The sequence below is a fragment of the Oncorhynchus gorbuscha genome, linkage group LG13, assembly GCF_021184085.1.
Source record: "Oncorhynchus gorbuscha isolate QuinsamMale2020 ecotype Even-year linkage group LG13, OgorEven_v1.0, whole genome shotgun sequence".
Classification (NCBI taxonomy): Eukaryota; Metazoa; Chordata; class Actinopteri; order Salmoniformes; family Salmonidae; genus Oncorhynchus; species Oncorhynchus gorbuscha.
Window position 1 is genome coordinate 62,608,535 of NC_060185.1, and position 19,964 is coordinate 62,628,498.

Below are 19,964 nucleotides of genomic sequence, written 5' to 3' on the forward strand. Positions count from 1 at the left end.
GTGAGGGAAAGAGAGAGGGAGTGAGAGATTGCAATAACCTTTCAGGAAGCAGAGATTTCCATGATTGGTTTATTAGTCACAGTAGCGTAGAGGGTTACAGTGGTGACGTCACAACCTACAAACAGTGACATCATCATTAGAGGCCTGCAGACTGGAACTGTGGGATCAGAACAGGTCCAAGCCCCTGCACAGCAGGGAGAAGGAGGGAGGTAGAGGGGGGCGAGGGACAACAGGGCAGACAAGTTCAAGAGGAGCAAAGGTCAAGTTGGATACAAGTGCACTTTGATACATGTGAACTAACGGTGTGTGGCGTCACAACAAAGAAGGTAAGAAAAAGACAAAATGATTAAAAGCATAATATTTAAAAGGAGACAACAGGAACAGTTTAAGTCCATTTGTTTCTCCGACGTGATGAAAATTAGGTTCGAAGATAAAAATACATTTTTAAACGATTCAATAACTGTAGAATACAAGTAACTAAATAGTTCAACTGAAATAAGGCCTCAAATTGTAAAAAGAACAAAAGTAATGGAGAAAAAAAAACCTGTTTGGGCTTCTTGTGGTCAATTTACAGTCTACTAATTATTTATAACTACGCTCCGACCCCCCCAACCATCCACTTAAGGAATCGTCCCGCAGCTGAATGTAAATGGAGACCCCTTATCTACAGTATGCGAGGGTGCAAACAGTAGACCTATATGGTTGAATAGCATGCAACATGTTAATAAACTTAGTGATCGCATTGTTGGTTGGTATTATCCCACACTTCTCTGAAATGTTGACGGACTAAAAACACTCGTCTATGAATTAGGAGTTTGAGGCCGTGTGTGTATTTGTGTGTGTGTGTGTGTGTTTGCATGTATGAAAGTGGTAAGTCTGTGTAAACTGTCTCCCTCCTTTGTAATTAAGTGGTTTAGTTTAGATTCTCCATTATATTATCCCTCGCACACTTTGGCTCAGCAGTTATGAAAAACACACACACACACACACTTATGCCTTGTTTAGCAATACACACAATACTGCTATGTGTCTAGGCTGGCTTTACTACGGTAGGGTGTAAAGAACACACAGCCACAGCACTACAAGCAGTTCCATCCCAGTACTGGAACTACAGTCAAGTGGAAAACATCAGAATCATAGATTTGGGCTCTATTTAATATGCAACGCTGAATCATTTACAGATTTCGCAATAGAATTTTAAAGGTAATTTCCGATTGAGCCGACATATGCAGCGTTTACCATGAATGCAGTCTCCCCTACAACGGGACATTGCCTTTCATTTCAATCACGCCGGAAAGCTGAACTACCGCGATGCAGATTGAATAGAGCCCTTACTGTAGATAGACAGAACGCATGTCTTACTGACAAAACTATTGTGTGTACATTCAGTTCTCCTAGTGGACTTGCTTCCTCCCCATAGTGTACACTCAGCCACTCCCAACAGTGGTCGACATAAGGCATTACTTACAATCCGTAGTGAAATCACTTCTCCTAGTGTACACTTATTCACTTCTCTACATTGATCCATTGCTCTTCCACCACACTCATCCACCACTGCCCCTCACCAGTGTTTCAGCGTCCTGCTCCAGCTGTGCAGTGAGGAAGGGGTTAAAGAAGAAGTCGAACCCAAACTGCAGAGCCCCCTGGGCCGAGCGCCTCCAGTCATGTTCTATCTTATACTGCCTGCCGCTGGGCACGCGGGCATCTGCACACGTCAGACAGTGAATGGCCTTCAGCTCAAACACAGGCCACTTAGAGCCCAGGCGTCCCTCCAGAACCGTACTGAACTCTACCAGGCTCCCAGCGCTCAGGTGCAGCAACATGGGGCCAAACTCATTACTGGCCCTCAGGACGATGTCCTTGGTGGCGTCTTCGTCCTCTATAATGGTCCCGTTCTTACTCTTCCTCTCCAGGGGCATGCCCAAGGTCACCTCGAACTTGTAGTGGTCGAAGCGCTTCACGTGGCACTCGTGCTTCGCCAGCTTTTTCAGTTTGCATAAGGGGTCTTCTGGAGGGGGCTGGGGTGCAGGTAGGGGCTGGGGAGGGGCAGTGGGAGTGGAGGGGTCGGTGGTGTTGTCACAGAGTGGATAGGCCTCACCGTAGAGACATCTCATCCAGTCCCCTACAAACACAGGGAGTAGGCCAATGACGGACTGGACTCCGTTCTCGATGTTGGTGACGCGGACATATTTGAAGCGTCCTGTCCAGGTGACCCGGTGGCCCTCCAGGTGAGAACACAGGATCTGGGTTTGGGCCATATTGTATTCCTTCCAGGCTTTCGGCCCACACAGGTTACTGTACTCCGGCCACGTGAGGGTGGAGTTATACACCTGTTCAAGACACTTGGTTAAACTTAAATTTGGATGTTTATTATACAGTTCATGTATTGAACACTTATCGTACATTTAGGGAATCCCTTATTTAGTTACATTTCAATACTGTAAATAGTACTCTGCTGACTGCAATTTGAGCTTGTTCTGTCATTCGGTTATTTTCCATTAGGTTCCTACCTGTATTTTGTGTTAATTAGCGCTTTTGGCATAATGTAGCATAACTAGTTAGTGTGATTACCTTCATGCCCTCGGAGCGGTAGACGTACATCCAGCAGAACAGCACCACAGCACTCAACCACACCAGGATGAGCTTCACCACGCTGCTCCGCGACAGAGACCTCACCACCACCAGTGGGTTCAGGCTGAACCGCGTCCACAACCGCAACACCACCGGGACCGCGCACACGGTCAGAGTCACCAGCATCTTGGTGATCTCCAGAGCCATGAACCACTGGAGGACCTGGAAGAGCAACATGGCCGCCAAGCCCAAGGTGAGAACAGGCAGGGCGAACAGGAAGAGGATGTAGCCCACACAGGTCCGAATCAGACCGATGGTGGAGGAGGAGTGGAGCAGGGCCAGGCACAACTCACACCAGACGAAGCAGACCATGTAGGGTACGAGGCAGAGGTAGGTGCCCCTGAAGCCCCTCAGCTGGGCCATGCGGAACAGCAGGTAGAACAGGTGCCCGTAGAGAAGACAGGGCACGCCCACGTTCAGCGCCACCATCTCCCCTAGCGGCACCGTCACAAACGTTGTGCCTAACACCCGCAGGAACCAGGCGCTCTCCGGTAACAGTTGTGTCAGGGCACAGACCCCCGATAACACCTCTGTGAGCAGGGCGCGGCGGGCGAAGAGCTCAGCGGAGGCATGGAGGCTGAGGAATGAGGTGACGGTGAAGAACAGAGCCACGGTGGCCAGTTCGGAGCAGGGGATCCAGGCCTTGTCAGCCACGGGGAAGGAGAAGACCACGAAGACCACCGACAGCAGGAAGTAGAGGTAGGGCTCCAGGTGGGTCCAGACAAAGTTAGTCTCAGCTTGCTCCAGGTCCAGTCCCGGCTCAAAGCGAGACAGCAGGTCTGTCAGTGCCCGGAAGTTCTCCCACGCCTTGGAGTTCTGGAAGAACACCAACAGCTGACATACTGAACAGACATTATTCTATAGCTAACTGTCATGGAATAACTAACATAGTAACTGTAGTTACATAGTACTAACCATTTCCATTCGGTTTTCCAAGAAAATACCAAATGTTAGGCGGTAAGCACACCCTAAATGAGTGTTCTTGCTAGTTTATTACAGGATAATGTAATGACATAGGTTATCCTCTTTCAGTTCCTCTGTGAAGTGTGTGAAGTGAATCCTACCTGGAAGACGCGCAGTGTGCAGATGACCATGGAGAAGAAGGAGAGGTAGAAGACGAGTAGGGGGATGAGGAAGATGAAGAAGTCGATGGTGAGGTTGCTGATGATGAAGAAGAAGATGAGGGCATTGACGTGGTGAGTGGGGATGAGGGCGCTGAGCCACTGCATGCCCGCCCGGGATGCCCAGTCTATCAGGTGCTCCTTGATCTCCAACAGGGCGTGTAAGGGAAACTTCAACACCTAGGGAAGGAGAGGAGGGGCAGGGTGCGAGAGAGATTACACATTATTCCAATGCACACTCAGTGGACAGTTTATTAGGTACACCACCCGGTTCGCTCCTACAGATAGTGAGTCAGATGGCCGTGGCTTGCTATATAAAAAGGCAGGCATCGAGGAACTCCGTTACTGTTCGATTGAACGTTAGAATGGGCAAAACAACTAACCAACTAAGTGACTTTGAGCGCGGTACGAGCGTCGGTGCCAGGCGCGCCAGTTCCAGTATCTCAGAAACGGCCTCTTGGGCGTTTCACTCACAGCCGTGTCTAGGGTTTACAGAGAATGGTGCAACAAACAAAGAACATCCAGTCAGCGGGGAAAACAGCTCGTTGATGAGAGGGATCGAAGGAGAATGGTAAGAATCGCGCAAGCTAACAGGCGGTCCACAAGCAGGCAGATAACGTGATCCTCATCACGGATGGGCTATTGCAACAGACGACCACACCGGGTTCCACTCCAATCAGCTAAAAACAAGAACAATCGGCTCAAGTGGGCACGCGATCACCAACACTGGACAATTGCGGAGTGGAGAAACATTGCGTGGTCCAATGAATCCTGATTCCTGTTTGCGTCATGCTGATGGCAGAGTCGGGATTTGGCATAAAGCAGCGTGAGTCCATGGCCCCATCCTGCCTGGTGTCAACGGTACAGGCTGGTGGCGGTGGTGTAATGGTGTGGTGAATGTTTTCCTGGCACACGTTAGGTCCCTTGATACCGACACCTTGTATAATCCATGCCCTGAAGAATTCAGGCTGTTCTGGAGGCAAAGGGGGGTGAGAACCGGTACTAGATGGGTGTACCTAATAAACTGGCCATTGTGTATGGGTGTATGACTAAATGCAGTTGTAACATTGATGGTTTGGAAATATTTACTCGATGTTTGTCATGCCAATAAAGCAATTTGAATTTGAGAGAGCGAGAGAAAATCCATGAGCAAGATAACAAATATAACATTGTGAATATGTGTGAAGATGTCATGAACACACGCATTCCCAGAGAGAGAAAATAAAGTTGAGACCTTCTGATGAAGGGGCAAGTCATCTGGATTCTTCACAACTTCGTCATCATCGTCATCATCGTCACCTCCGGCCCCAGCCATAGTGGGACTAGGTGGGATGCCCTGAGCGTACTTCTTAGTGATCTCTACAAAGTCATCCAGACCCACGTCGTAGCAACTGACTGCAGAGACACAGAGAAAGAGGGAGGTAGTCTTAAACTCACTGTTACAATGCCTTTTTTCATTTGATTCCATTTGACATAAACGTACACTGACCTTTGCTGGTGACGAGACTCTCCAGAACTCTCCTCTGTTTCTGCGTGGAGCTGGATATGGGGCTCTGGGAGGCAGCGTCACCTTGGGGTGGAGGAATTACAGAGGAACAAACCGTTTAGAAACTAGCTAAATAACAACTAGGCCTCTCAGGTCTCGTCGGTGTTCATGAACACATAATACTACATTATTGTGTGACTGTTGTGTGGCCATATATGTAATGCATGAGAGTGTGTGTGTGTGTGTGTGTGTGTACCTGGTTCTGTGTTGACATGTTCCACGTTCTCCAGCAGCTCAGACACCGCCACCCTTCTCTTCTTCTCTGGGTTGAGCTTCCAATACATGACCAGGGCAGCCCTCCTCACCCCTCTCTCAAACCTCGTCTCCGTACACAGCTTCTTCACCTCCTCAAAGTTCTCCGACGTGATGCCTGATGACAAAACACAACCTTGACGCATCATACTGAACACCATGCACTGAGACAGCCAATCCGTTCAACTGGTTCCACAATCCCAACGACAGTCGACTCCTGATAAGTGCATATCATTTAACGGCATACTCCATTTAACTGCACGCTGTACTTTTTCAGTCCCAATTCAAAGAAGATTCTATTGAATTGCTCTGGATCTCTCCATATATACACACACAGTTGAAGTCAGATGTTTACAGACACCTTAGCAAAATACATTTAAACTCAGTTTTTCACAATTCTTGACATTTAATCCCAGTAAAAATTCCCTGTTTTATGTCAGTTAGGATCACCACTCTATTTTAAGAATGTGAAATGTCAGAGAATTATTTATATCAGCTTTTATTTCTTTCATCACATTCCCAGTGGGTCAGAAGTTTACATGCACTCAATTAGTATTTGCTAGCATTGCCTTTAAAATTGTTCAACTTGGGTCAAATGTTTATGGTAGCCTTCCACAAGCTTCCCACAATAAATTGGGTGAATTTTGGCCCATTCCTCCTAACAGAGCTGGTGTAACTGAGTCAGTTTTGTAGGCCTCCTTGCTCGTACACACATTTTCAGTTCTGCCCACAAATTGTCTATGGGACTGGGGTCAGAGCTTTGTGATGGCCAATCCAACACCTTGAATTTGTTGTCCTTAAGCCATTTTTCCACAACTTTGGAAGTATGCTTGGGGTCATTGTCCATTTGGAAGACCCATTTGCAACCAAGCTTTAACTTCCCGATTGTCTTGAGATGTTGTTTCAATATATCCACCTAATTTTCCTCCCTCATGATGTCATCTATTTTGTGAAGTGCACCAGTCACTCCTGCAGCAAAGCACCCCACAACATGATGCTGCCATCCCCGTGCTTCACAGTTGGGATGGTGCTCTTCGGCTTGCAAGCCTCCCCCCTTTTCCTCCGGTGGTCATTATGGCCAAACAGTTCTATTTTTGTTTCATCAGACCAGAGGACATTTCTCCAAAAAGCACGATCTTTGTCCCCATGTGCAGTTGCAAACCGTAGTCTGGCTTTTTTATGGTGGTTTTGGAGCAGTGGCTTCTTCCTTGCTGATCGGCCTTTCCGGTTATGTCGATATAGGACTCGATTTACTGTTTTTTCCAAACTGTTTAAAGGCACAGTCAACTTAGTGTATGTAAAATTCTGACCCACTGGAATTGTGAAACAGTGAATTATAAGTGAAATCTGTCTGTAAACAGTTTTTGGAAAAATGACTTGTGTCATGCACAAAGTAGACGTCTTAAACGACTTGCCAAAACTATAGTTTGTTAACAAGAAATGTGTGGAGTGGTTGAAAAACGAGTTTTAATGACTCCAACCTAAGTGGATGTAAACTTCCGACTTCAACTGTATATACTTCCTGTTTAGTGGATAAGGCCGCACCCACTCACCTTTCCTAGTTGATAGGCAGTGCTGTAGCATCTTCACGGCATCCTTACGACCCTGTTTGGTGGCCTCTACCAGCCAACTCACCGCTGTACAGTTGTTCAGCTCCTCATCTCTCTCCTCGGCCAGGGCCAAGTAGTAACGGCCCACCTACACACAGATACAGCATATCATGTCAAATATGTGCTCATTCTTGTCAGACACATGAAGACCCATTGTAGCTCATATATAGGACTCAGATCTTATTCAATTCTGAGTTCTAATATTTGATTCTATGGTAGGACTTTAAGTTTGCTATGGTGGTCAAACCAGGGTCGACCATGGGAGATGGCTAAGAGGGGCTAGTACTCACCCTAGACTGGGCTTTGGCGTCTCCAGACTTGGCGCTCTCCTCCAGCTCCTCCACACTCAGCTCTTCCTCTGGCTCCTCTACGTAGAGACAACAGTCATCTGATTGATGTATTCATTTCTTAGGAAGGTTACTGCCAAAGGGGATATTACATGGTGACTGGCAGCATTGATACACACAGAAACATGTGCCGCATAGCATTTGGGAACAAGCATACACCTAATGAACTGTAGTGTTATTCATTATGAACATCCTGTAGAAAGGTGGTAACCTCTCACAACAACTGTCCATGTTCACCCCCCCCCCCCCAAACAGAGGGACCACTTCAGCACACAGACCAACAGTCATCCTTTCTGACCCCCACCCACCGGTCCCTCTACCCACGAGGACCACTATCTGTAAATAAAGCTATAAGTGGTATACTGTATCTGTACATCTGTAATTCCTATGTAATAACCCTCTCTGTCATTTGTAATTGGTCGAGCCCTTAGTATTACTGCGTAAGTGAGATAGTGCGCTTCATGTCGTGGCTGGCAGAGGTGGTAAATCTGTGTCACTAAAGGAGCAGGGGGAACTGTCCGTATGAGCTATGCTGATGCTTTACGTATCCCGTTTCTTTCCTCGCATGCCAGTGATTCCTGCCAGCATGGTGGACATATCCCAGCCCTGTGCCTCAGCCCTAAAAAAAACAACAGTTTATTTAGCTCAGTCAACAGCGACTCCTTACCCCCATGAATCTACACACTCACGCTCCAACAAACACACTGCATGCAAACACATTTATACTGAATCTGCATACACATACAATCTTCATTTACGCTGCTGCTACTCTGTCTATCATATATCCTGATGCCTAGTCACCTTATCCCTGTACATATCTACCTCTATCACTCCAGTATCCCTGCACATTGTAAATACAGTATACCTAACTGAGGAACTCAATTTAACCTTGCGCAATACCCTAGATGCAGTCGCACCCCTAAAAACCAAAAAACATTTGACCCTCTAGTGGTGTGGGGGCTGTGCTTTGGCAAAGTAGGTGGGGTTATATCCTGCCCGTTTGGCCCTGTCCGGGGGTCTCGTCGGACAGGGCCATAGTGTCTCCCGACCCCTCCCTTCTCAGCCTCCAGTATTTATGCTGCAGTAGGTTATATGTCGGGGGGTCTTATCCGGTGTCCTGCGTGAATGTAAGTATGTTCTCTCCAATTCTCTCTCGGAGGAGGAGGACACGAGCCCTAGGACCATGTCTCAGGACTACCTGGCCTGATGACTCCTTGCTGTCCCCAGTCCACCTGGCCGTGCTGCTGCTCCAGTTTCAACTGTTCTGCCTGTAGCTATGGAACCCTGACCTGTTCACCAGACGTGCTACCTGTCCCAGATCTGCGGTTTTCAACCTTCTACAGACAGCAGGAGCGGTAGAGATACTCTGAATGATCGGCTATGAAAAGCTAACTGACATTTACTCCTGAGGTGCTGACCTGTTGCACCCTCAACAACCACTGTGATTATTATCATTTGACCCTGCTGGTCATCTATGAACATTTGAAAATCTTGGCCATGTTCTGTTATAATCCGCACCTGGCACTTCCAGAAGAGTACTGGCCACTCCTCACAGCCTGGTTCCTCTCTAGGTTTCTTCCTAGGTTCTGGCCTTTCTAGGGATTCTTTCCTAGCCACCGTGCTTCTACACCTGCATTGCTTGCTGTTTGGGGATTCATGCTGGGTTTCTGTACAGCACTTTGTGACATCAGCTGATGTATCTCCCGTCTGGATTACTGCAACTCGCTGTTGGCTGGGCTCCCTGCCTGTGCCATTAAACCCCTACAACTCATCCAGAACGCCGCAGCCCGTCTAGTGTTCAACCTTCCCAAGTTCTCTCACGTCACCCCGCTCCTCCGCTCTCTCCACTGGCTTCCAGTTGAAGCTCGCATCCGCTACAAGACCATGGTGCTTGCCTACGGAGCTGTGAGGGGAACGGCACCTCAGTACCTCCAGGCTCTGATCAGGCCCTACACCCAAATAAGGGCACTGCGTTCATCCACCTCTGGCCTGCTCGCCTCCCTACCACTGAGGAAGTACAGTTCCCGCTCAGCTCAGTCAAAACTGTTCGCTGCTCTGGCTCCCCAATGGTGGAACAAACTCCCTCACGACGCCAGGACAGCGGAGTCAATCACCACCTTCCGGAGACACCTGAAACCCCACCTCTTTAAGGAATACCTAGGATAGGATAAAGTAATCCTTCTCACCCCCCCTCAAAATATTTAGATGCACTATTGTAAAGTGGTTGTTCCACTGGATGTCATAAGGTGAATGCACCAATTTGTAAGTCGCTCTGGATAAGAGCGTCTGCTAAATGACTTAAATGTAATGTAAATGTAAGAAGGGCTTTATAAATACATTTGATTGATTTGATTATTGGAACGGACCCTGTAAATCGCTTCTTACTTTCTCCTATTCTTCTTACCTTTTATTTCTTGTGTTTTTGTTCTATCTCATGTTATTTGTAATATTACATTGATATTGGTAACTGCACTGTTGGGTTTAGAGCTTGCAAGAAAGTCATTTCACTGTACTTGTGCGCGTGACATAAAAATGTGAAACTTGGTCTACTCTGCTTGGTAAATTCTGTACCTTGTGTTGTATCAGAGGTACAGTACACCTGAATCAGCCATACCAAGCATTGAGAAAGGAATGAGCTTTCCATTCAGGCTTTTCCCAGTAGTACCAGAATAGCTTGGAGAGAAGTAGATGGATAGGAGGATAGGGGTAGGAGAGATGTTTTTCTGCCTTACACAGCAATCCTGGACTGACTACTTTACGTGATCTGGTCAACGTCTGCTATTGTCATGGAGATTGTGGCACGTTCCACAGAGGGAGAGGCTCGGATTGGTGGGTAAGGGTGGGGCGGAGAGGATGAGGCAGGAAGTGAAATACAGAGTCACCATTAGAGCCGTGTGCCCTACCCCAAAAGCCTTAACATAATAGGCAAACAGACAAAGCAAAGGGGTTAGATTAGGGATGTGGTATGTTTTTTTATTGTTGTGTGAACTTTTGTGCGTGAAGGGGGAGGTCCTTGATTGCACTTAGTTTTAGGGTTGGAGTGATTGTGTTGGGTTGTGTTACAAAGCCCTTAGCAGGGGTCCAGAGCTCTGTGGTGTGTGTGTGTGTGTGTGTGTGTGTGTGTGTGTGTGTGTGTGTGTGTGTGTGTGTGTGTGTGTGTGTGTGTGTGTGTGTGTGTGTGTGTGTGTGTCTTTGACTGTACTCACCTGGCTCAGCTATTGAAGCCTGTCGTACAGGGGTAGTAGGGTGCATGCCCGGGGTAACTCCAGCAGCACCAGCCCCCCTCCTCTCATCCGGAGCCCTGCTGGCTGCATTGAGCTGGGATCGTCCCGCCTGGGAGACAGGTCTGACTGGCTGCCGCATGGGGGAGGCAGGAGGGATGGAGAGGGAGGACGCAGGGGGAGAGAGAGGGGGGCCAGGACAAAAAGGTCTGGAAGGTGAGACCGGAGAGGTCGGGGGCGATTTAGGCAGGTGCACAGTGGGTCTAGTGCCCAGGGTAGATTTAAGGGTAGGTGGGGAAAGAGAGGAGGGTAGCGGGGAGGAAGGGGCAGGTTTCAGGGTGGTTGGGGTGTTGGCGGGTGATGGTTCCATGCCTGAAAAACAGAGGAAGATAAAACAATTTGCCGCTGTCGGGCTAAATTAGTTTGAACCTTTATAGACAGAGCTTTTCAGAATCATTAAAAAAAATCATGCCAGTACTCAATCATGGAAGCAATAGCCCGTGCATGAGGGTCGCGTGGAAGCACTTGTCTGTTCACACAGCTCCAGCAGAGTACGGCCAGGGGGCAGAGAGAGAGTGAGGACGCAACAGCTGCATGGCACAATCCTCTTCTGCTCCAATCACTCAACTGTCACTGCCAAAGGGAGCCCATAGCTTCCCTTCTGGACAAAGTGTTAAAAAGTGTCTCTCGACCAAACAACATGCCGCTGTGTCACTTTCAGTGCTTTTCTAGACCCCATGCCCCCAAATATGGTCCAATTTCTTTTATCCAGAACTAACAAAGTTATTTTATCCCGAACTAACAAATGAAGAGCATAAACCAATTCGACTTTAGGCACCAAAATAAGAAGCTACTACCACTATTATGAACAGGGTGACAGGTTGGCATGCAAGAGATGGAGGCACCATCACGTGTTCTGCTGCAATGCAGGGGATTTCCCCAAGCCAATGACTTTGATTTGACCGGTGGAAAGTATAATAAGCAAATGGACTTAGTCAAGTGACTCATTGTTTTAGACTACATTAAAAAAAATTAAAAAGTTGGTGACCAGTTTAAAATATAATGCGAAACACGCGCCTGTCGCTTTAAAAATGACTAGCTATTCTTTAATCAATGCTACATTGTGATATGACAGTCAACTGGCAGTTCTTCCTACGGACAATACAGCATGTCCAAAACAAACATGTCAGCGTCATTCTCTCACCTTCGCAGTCAAAGACTCGATCTGTGTTTCATCTAGTCGACAAGAAGCTACTAGAAATGTCCCCGATGAAGTTGTTCAGGGTCTCCTGTCATTCATCCCTTTCACTTTTTACAGTTCGGTGCCACAAGCAGCATCTGTGATCAAACTCCACTTATAGCGAGGAGAGAACTCTTCCAGCTGTCATAATAAACGCCCACTTTATGTGTTATGATTGGACGTTTTTTTTGTGACGCCTTCATCTTCTCTTAATATGATTGGCTACTAATACAGGAAGTCGACATTTCCCTAGCTTTCTCTTTCAGGCATCACCAGTATACCATCGAAATGTTGTCGCGCAGAGAATAGGTTGATAGGATGACGTCTTTATATATTTCCATGACATGATTTATGTGCCATAGCCTACATGCATCGATAAGAACTATACATCATACGTTCATGCACGCATAAAAAGTAAATGCTTTAGTCACACCATGCCATAAGAATTACGTTGTAAAAACATGTCCAGAGATTCTCCCTGTGTAAACACTCCACTGAAGTTTACATAGCTTCATGCTCGATTGCTCTTCCTGGCTACTTCATCATGTGGCTGTCTCCTTGTTCGCAGGGAATTGCCAATGTCCGAGCCTTGAGCTGATGCTGAGCCCGGCGACAATCACCGAGGTCTCTCGTATCGTCTACCACGGGTTCGCTTTCGTCCCGGTGCCCACCTCGGCCGCCGCGACATTGCACCTGGCGCTGGGCTCGCAGGTGATTCCGGGAACACCTCCACGTGTCTCCTTCATCAATGGGGCACCTGTCACCTTGTCCTTCCAGAATGTGGACAGTCAGTAGAGGTGGGTCGGGGAGTGAGTGCCAACTTTTTAAATTATTTTTTTTCAGTTATTGCAATGCACGTTTTAAAACAGCGTAAGGCATTCAAGTGTTGTTATTTCATTTAGCAGATTATGTATTCATGTGTTAACAGTCAGCATACGGAGCTTAGTTGTGTCAGTTCTCAGAATGCACCGCATGTTATTTTATTTTGCTTCTCAGAATTGTATGCGTGTCCTACCTGGGTCAGTTCACCTCAGAGGCAGGGATTGAACTGCAGTCAGATGGTAAGAGCAACCTGTGTCACATCATATTGATGACAATGATGATGAGAATAATATTTTGTGTATTTTGTATTTTATTAGGATCACCATTAACTGTTGCAAAAGCAGCAGCTACATTTCCTGGGGTCCACACAAAACATGAAACATGACATAATACAGAACATCAATAGACAACAGCTCAAGTACAGAACTACATAAACTGTTAATCTGCATATTCACAACAGCACATCCACAACTCCTTCTGCTGGAGAATGACATGTCATCCCTACATACCAGTGTGGAGCTCCCCTGTCTCCCCTCCCTCCCCAGGGCCTGAGGGTGCCCCTGACCCCTGTCTGCTACTGGAGGAGGACCAGGAACCACTGGAGTCTCATACACAGATTGAGCCAAAGGTGGAGAGAAAGCAATAACACTCGTCTCCATTCACACAGGCAAATCATACTCACAAAAGCTGGTGCAATTCAAATCAAGTCAAATTTTAGTTGTCACATACACATGTTTAGCAGATGTTATTGCGGATGTAGCAAAATGCTTGTGTTTCTATCTCCAACAGTGCAGTAATATCTAACACTTCACAACAATACAAACAACAATTAAAGTCTATATATATGGGGCAGCAGCCTCAAAGGTGCAGGGATACATAACCGGGTGGAAGCCAGCTAGTGATGGCTATTTAACAGTCTGATGGCCTTGAGATAGAAGCTGTTTATCAGTCTCCCGGGCCCAGCTTTGAGGCACCTATACTGTCCTCGCCTTCTGGATGATAGTGGGGTGAACAGGCAGTGGCTTGGGTGGTTGTTGTGCTTGATTATCTTCCTGTGATATCGGGTGCTGTAGGTGTCCTGGAGGGCAGGTAGTTTGCCCCCAATGATGCGTTGGATAGACCGCACCACCCTCTGGAGAGCCCTACGGTTGCTGGCGGTGCAGTTGCCGTATCAGGCAGTGATACAGCTCTACAGAATGCTCTCAGTTGTGCATATGTAAAAGTGTGTGAGGGTTTTAGGTGCCAAGCCAAATTTCCTCAGGATCCTGAGGTTGAAGAAGTGCTATTGCGCCTTCTTCATCATACTGTCTGTGTGGGTGGACCATTTCAGATCGTCAGTGATGTGTACGGCGAGGAACTTGAAGCTTTCCAACTGCTCCACTGCGGTCCCATAGGGGCGTGCTCCCGCCACGATGTGATCCTTTGTTTTGTCTACATTGAGTGAGAGGTTATTTCCCTGGCACCACATTCCCAGGGCTCTCATTTCCTGTCTGTAGGCTGCCTCGTCATTGTTGGTAATCAGGCCTACTACTGTTGTGTCGTGATTGATTTGGAGGCGTGCGTGGCAACGCAGTCATGGGTGAACAGGGAGTACAGGAGGGGGCTGAGCACGCACCCTTGTGGGGCCCCTGTGTTGAGGATCAGCGAAGTGGAGGTGTTGTTTCCTACCTTCACCACCTGGGGGCGGCCTGTCAGGAAGTTCAGGACTACTGCAATGGATGTTGTTTTTTGCCATAGAAACGTAAAGGTGGATGGCCAAAGGGAAAGAAGAGGCAACCTCCGAGAGAGTTAACTGCCCCCAGAGTTCCAACAACAGGGTGAGAGATGCACACACATCCACACATAAACACACTTGTTTATTGGGAGAGGAGATGTTACTCTCATTGCGAAAAGCGTGTGTGTGTGTGTGTGTGTGTGTGTGTGTGTGTGTGTGTGTGTGTGTGTGTGTGATGCCCGTGTAGTGTGTTACATAGTGTCTAGACTCTAGGGTGTAGTAGTTATGTAATTAGATGTGCTCTAAGATGATTGCCTGTTGGTGGTTGTTGTTGTCAGGAGGACTCTTGGGAGGCCCTCACAGGTCTGTATGTGTGTACGTGTCTGCGGGTGTGTGCGTATGTTCCTGTGTGTGTGTGCATGTGAAGGGGTGGTACATATGCAATATCGTTCTCTGCAAGTCTTTTTTTTTGTAAGCTGTTGCAATAGCAGTGTTTCACCAGTAAGTGGCTGTATAGGGCTCAAGTCAGTTGTGTTCTCTTTTCAAAGTGCTGTTGAGAATGCTTACTGTGTTCTGTTTTTTTGAAAGCTTTGTGTGTGTTTCTGCTCAGAGGAGTTTGAGAAGGACAGAGGCAGCCGGCAGCAGGCTCCAGGGATGGAGAGAAGCCCTGTGGGTGAGGAAGAGGAGGCAGAGTTGGCTCGTACGTTGGGTCTGTCCTCGCTGGACATCAGTGTGCTGCAGGAGCTGCTGCTCAGACACATACTGACAAGCACTGACCACTATTTGCCATGACCACATTCATGACTTGGACAAAGCCAATTTCTAAAATGGCTGAAGCTGCGGATCTATAGCTAACCTCCCCGTCCCGTCTGCCTGGATCCGTTTTCCCCAGAGCTGAAGAGCCGAATCACGTTCTGCGCATGTTTCCTTACCTAAATGGAGATCTTCTTGAGTTATACAGTGTTGTTTTTAATTATGGACAGTGAGCGAACTTTAGAGCAGTTGGTGGAAACAATCTGTCGCATAGTCTACCTGTGTTTAGTTTCTATCACAGCACATATTTTGCCTAGTGGCGCGTGCTATTGAGTTTTTGCCAAAAATGTGACCATTTGCACAAACATCCTAAAGTTCTTAAGAAATGTGATTGTTTTCTGTCTTACAGTAACCTTATACTATGCTATTATGTTTGGTTATGTTACATGGAATCAATAAGTGATCTTGCAGACATTGATTCAGCTTTGATATAACTTTATTAAACAAATACCATTTATGTCAGACTAGCCTGATCTCTACAAGACTGTGCGACAAGTAGAGAATCCCGCACATGCACAGAAGTCGTGAAGAGGGCTCGACAAAATCTATTCCCCCTCAGGAGACTAAAAAGATTTGGCATGGGCCCTCAGATCCTCAAAAGGTTCTACAACTTCACCATCGAGAGCATCACTGCCTGGTATGGCAACTGTTTGGCCTCCGACCGCAAGGCACTACAGAGGTTAGTGCGTACGGCCCATTACATCACTGGGGCAAAGCTTCCTGCCATCCAGGACTTCTATACCAGGCGGTGTTAGAGGAAGGCCCTAAAAAATTGTCAAAGACTCCAGCCAACCTGGAGTAGACTGTTCTCTCTGCTACAGCACAGCAAGCGGCACCGGAGCATCAAGTCTAGGTCCAAGAGGCTTCTAAACAGCATCTACCACCAAGCCATAAGACTCCTGAACATCTAATCAAATGGCTACCCAGACTATTTGCATTGCCCCACCCCCCCACCCCCACCTCCCTCCCTGTTTTACACCGCTGCTACTCTCTGTTGTTATCATCTATGCATAGTCACTTGAATAACTCTTCCTACATGTACATATTACCTCGATTAACCGGTGCCCCTGCACATTGACTCTGTACCGGTACCCATCTGTATATAGTCTTGCTTTTGTTATTTTACTGCTGCTCTTTAATTACTTGTTACTTTTATTTCTTATTCTTATTTTTTATTATTATATATATATATATATATATATATTAACTCCATTGTTGGTTAGGAGCTTGTAAGTAAGCATTTCACTGTAAGGTCTACCTACACCTGTTGTATTCGGCTGATGTGACGAATACAATTTGATTTGAAGCGGCAGGAACTTTAGTGTTGGAAAGAGGTTGGATCTGCAGCCACTCCGTTCTAACAACCACAGTGAAACGCTGTATTTAGTTCTACACCTCTCTCTCAAACAACAGTGAATTAAAGTGTTACTGTGTACTGTCTCCCATTGTAGAATCCTTACGCTCAGCAGGCAGTGTTCATATTCAATTGTTTAGGTTGGCCTCTTTTTTTTTCTCTCACTTTCTATCTGTAGGAGTGTAAGGAGTGTTTTGAGTTTGAGCTCCAGGTTCTCAGGGCCTCCAGGGAGAGCCTGGACTCTCAGCTCCCCACCCTCACCATAGAACTATTACTTTTTCACACAGTTAAGAACAAATTCTTATTTTCAATGATGGCCCAGGAACAGTGCCTTGTTCAGGGGCAGAACTACAGATTTGTACCTTGTACCAGATTTGTACCAGGGATTCAATCTTGCAACCTTTCGGTTACTAGTCCAACGCTCTAACCACTAGGCTACACTGCCGTACCAAATGTGGACGAATGAATGTGGGCGAATGAGAGAGATGGAAAAAGAGAGTCAGAAAGAAGGAATGATAGGGAATATAGGGGGATTAATTTCTTAACAGTTCTATTGAGGTAGTTATAAATGAAACCTTATTTCTATATTAGTGCAATCTAGTTGGAGGGGATGAGGGTATTTCCTGCTGTGGCACTTTCCATTCAAACTGTTAAACACACCCACATACACATTTTTCCATGTATTGGGTAATAATCTCAAGCCCGAGGTTTAGAATAATTTGCTTCTTATGAGGCCAATCCCTTTCATTGTGCTAATCTCCATCAGGGTGTTATTTGCGGGACAGCAGTGCTGGAGTTGGCATCAAGTTAATGGCTCATGGTAGAGATCACAGTCGTGTTTAAGGCCAGACAAAAGAGCTCATAGAAGGGTAAGAGAGTCTCATCCTTTCCTTATCCCTGTCGGGTGGTGACTGATTTAAGATGATAGGACAGGATCAAGCCTCATGTTAGGCAATCACAGTATTGATGTCATCTATTATACAGTTCATTAAGTTCAGTGGTCAGGGAGGACTGGAGGTGAAGAAAAAGATCAGACTATGATAACAGAAATATTACCTTTTTGTTTATATATACAGTACCAGTCAAAAGTTTCGGGACACTTACTCATACAAGGGTTTTTCTTTATTTGTACTATGTTCTACATTGTAGAATAATAGTGAATAGATCAAAACTATGAAATAACACATGAAATAATGTAGTAACCAAAAATATATTTTACATTTGAAATTCTTCAAAGTAGCCTTGATGATAGTTTTGCACACTCTTGGCATTCTCTCAACCAGCTTCATGAGGAATACTTTTCCAATATTCTTGAAGGAGTTCCCACATATGCTGAGTACTTGTTGGCTGCTTTTCCTTCACACATACCATCTCAATTGGGTTGAGGTCAGGTGATTGTGGAGGCCAGGTCATCAAATACAGTACCACCACTCTGCTTATTGATCAAACTACCCAACCCGAAGGTGTGTTTTACCTTTATTTAACTAGGCAAGTCAGTTCAGAACAAATTCTTACTTTACAATGACTACCTACCCCGGCCAAACCCTCCGCTAACCCGGACAACACTGGGCCAATTGTGCACCGCCCTATGGGATTATGATGCAGCCCGGAATAAAACCAGGGTATGTAGGGTCTAGCACTGAGATGCAGTGCCTTAGACCACTGCGCCACTCGGGAGGTCATTGTCCTGTTCGGGGAAAAAATGATAGTCCCACTAAGCGCAAACCAGACGGGATGGCATATCCCCGAAGAATGCTGTGGTAGCCATGCTGGTTCCTTGAATTCCAAATAAATAACTGACAGTATCACCAGCAAAGCACCATCACACCTCCATGCTTCACGGTGGGAACCACACTTGCTGAGTTCATCCGTTCACCTACTCTGCTTCTCACAGAAACACAGCGGTTGGAACCACAAATCTCACATTTAGACATATTTCCAACAGTCTAATGTCTATTTCCAATGTTTCTTGGCCCAAGCAAGTCTCTTCTTCTTATTGGTGTCCTTTAGTAGTGGGTTCTTTGCAGCAATTTGACCATGAAGGCCTGATTCACGCAGTCTCCTCTGAACAGTTGATGTTGAGATGTGTCTGTTACTTGAACTCTGAAGCATTTATTTGGGCTGCAATTTCTGAGGTGCAGTTAACCCTAATGAACTTATCCTCAGCAGCAGAGATAACACTGGGTCTTCCTTTCCTGTGGCAGTCCTCATGCGAGCCAGTTTCATCATAGTGCTTGATGGTTTTGCGACTGCACTTGAGGACACTTCATGTCTTAAAGTAATGATGGACTGTCATTTCTCTTTGCTAATTTGAGCTGTTCTTCCCATAATATGGACTTGATCTTTTACCAAATAGGGCTATCTTCTGTATACCACTCCTACCTTGTCACAATACAACTGATTGGCTGGTTGAGAGAATGCCAGGAGTGTGCAAACATTTCATCAGGGCAAAGGGTGGATACTTTGAAGAATCTCAAATATAAAATATATTTTGATTTGTTTAACATGTTCTTGGTTACTACATGAATCCATATGTGCTATGTCATAGTTTTGATGTCTTCACTATTCTGACTGGTACTGTAAATATATAAAGTGAGTTACGGTATTCACTGTACGGATCTACCAGTACTGATCTCCTCCAGGTAACACGCCTCTAAAGAAACAAGCTCCATCCATTGTTGCCTTGACAAAGTGATGATAAGGAGAGACGCACAGGAAGAAGGGAAACGCAGGTAACCATAGCAACCGACCAGGGTTTGGTGTTAGAGCGGACAGTGACGGGGTAGTTAAATATATGTATCCATTACCAACATTCTAGGGAATGCGCCCCTAGTGTCCACTACCCACCCTTTGAAGTTCCCTTTGTAAGGAAGGGAGCTGTTATTCAGAATGGAACAAAGCCTGGGTGCCACAGCAGCAGTGGTAGCTTGTGACTGAGATGCTGCCTTGATAATGATGGATAGGATTTACATAGTGCTATTCCAAGTGCTCAGAGAGCTTTATATTGTAACCGGACACCCAGCTGAGGCTGTGCGCCAACGTGAGATGTTGCTTGCTGTTAGATCGCCGATGCGGCGAGCAGCCTCACTTCTCCATATTGATCTGCTTCTATTTTTAGGCTCTGGGAGATGTGAGGATGATGATGATGAAGATGAGAATAAAGGATGAAGCCAGGGAAACAGAAGGGCCACACTAAACAAGGGGCCGTCGGTTGGCAGCTTTTCATGTCTGTTTTTTGTTCTGTTTGTAGATTTGAGTGTTTCTTTGTTTCTGGGGCGATTTTGTTTGTTTTG

At 46.4% G+C, this 19,964-nt stretch overlaps 1 protein-coding gene across 2 annotated transcripts; it reads right to left on the reverse strand.

Moving 5' to 3' along the window:
* Positions 1 to 48: 48 nt before the first annotated feature.
* Positions 49 to 12,124, reverse strand: LOC123993277 (wolframin-like). Of its 2 annotated transcripts, none has more exons than XM_046295217.1 (10): positions 11,933 to 12,124; positions 10,714 to 11,100; positions 7,451 to 7,527; positions 7,104 to 7,248; positions 5,495 to 5,668; positions 5,242 to 5,322; positions 4,987 to 5,147; positions 3,696 to 3,932; positions 2,572 to 3,447; positions 49 to 2,330 (listed from the first exon to the last, which is right to left on the reverse strand). In XM_046295217.1, the coding sequence occupies exons 2-10, from the start codon at positions 11,096 to 11,098 to the stop codon at positions 1,545 to 1,547; spliced, it is 2,922 nt and encodes a 973-aa protein (XP_046151173.1). In that variant the 5' UTR covers positions 11,099 to 11,100; positions 11,933 to 12,124; the 3' UTR covers positions 49 to 1,544. The 2 variants fall into 2 exon arrangements, with proteins under 2 accessions (XP_046151173.1, XP_046151174.1); XM_046295218.1 differs by having other exon boundaries at positions 10,714 to 11,133.
* Positions 12,125 to 19,964: the final 7,840 nt, after the last annotated feature.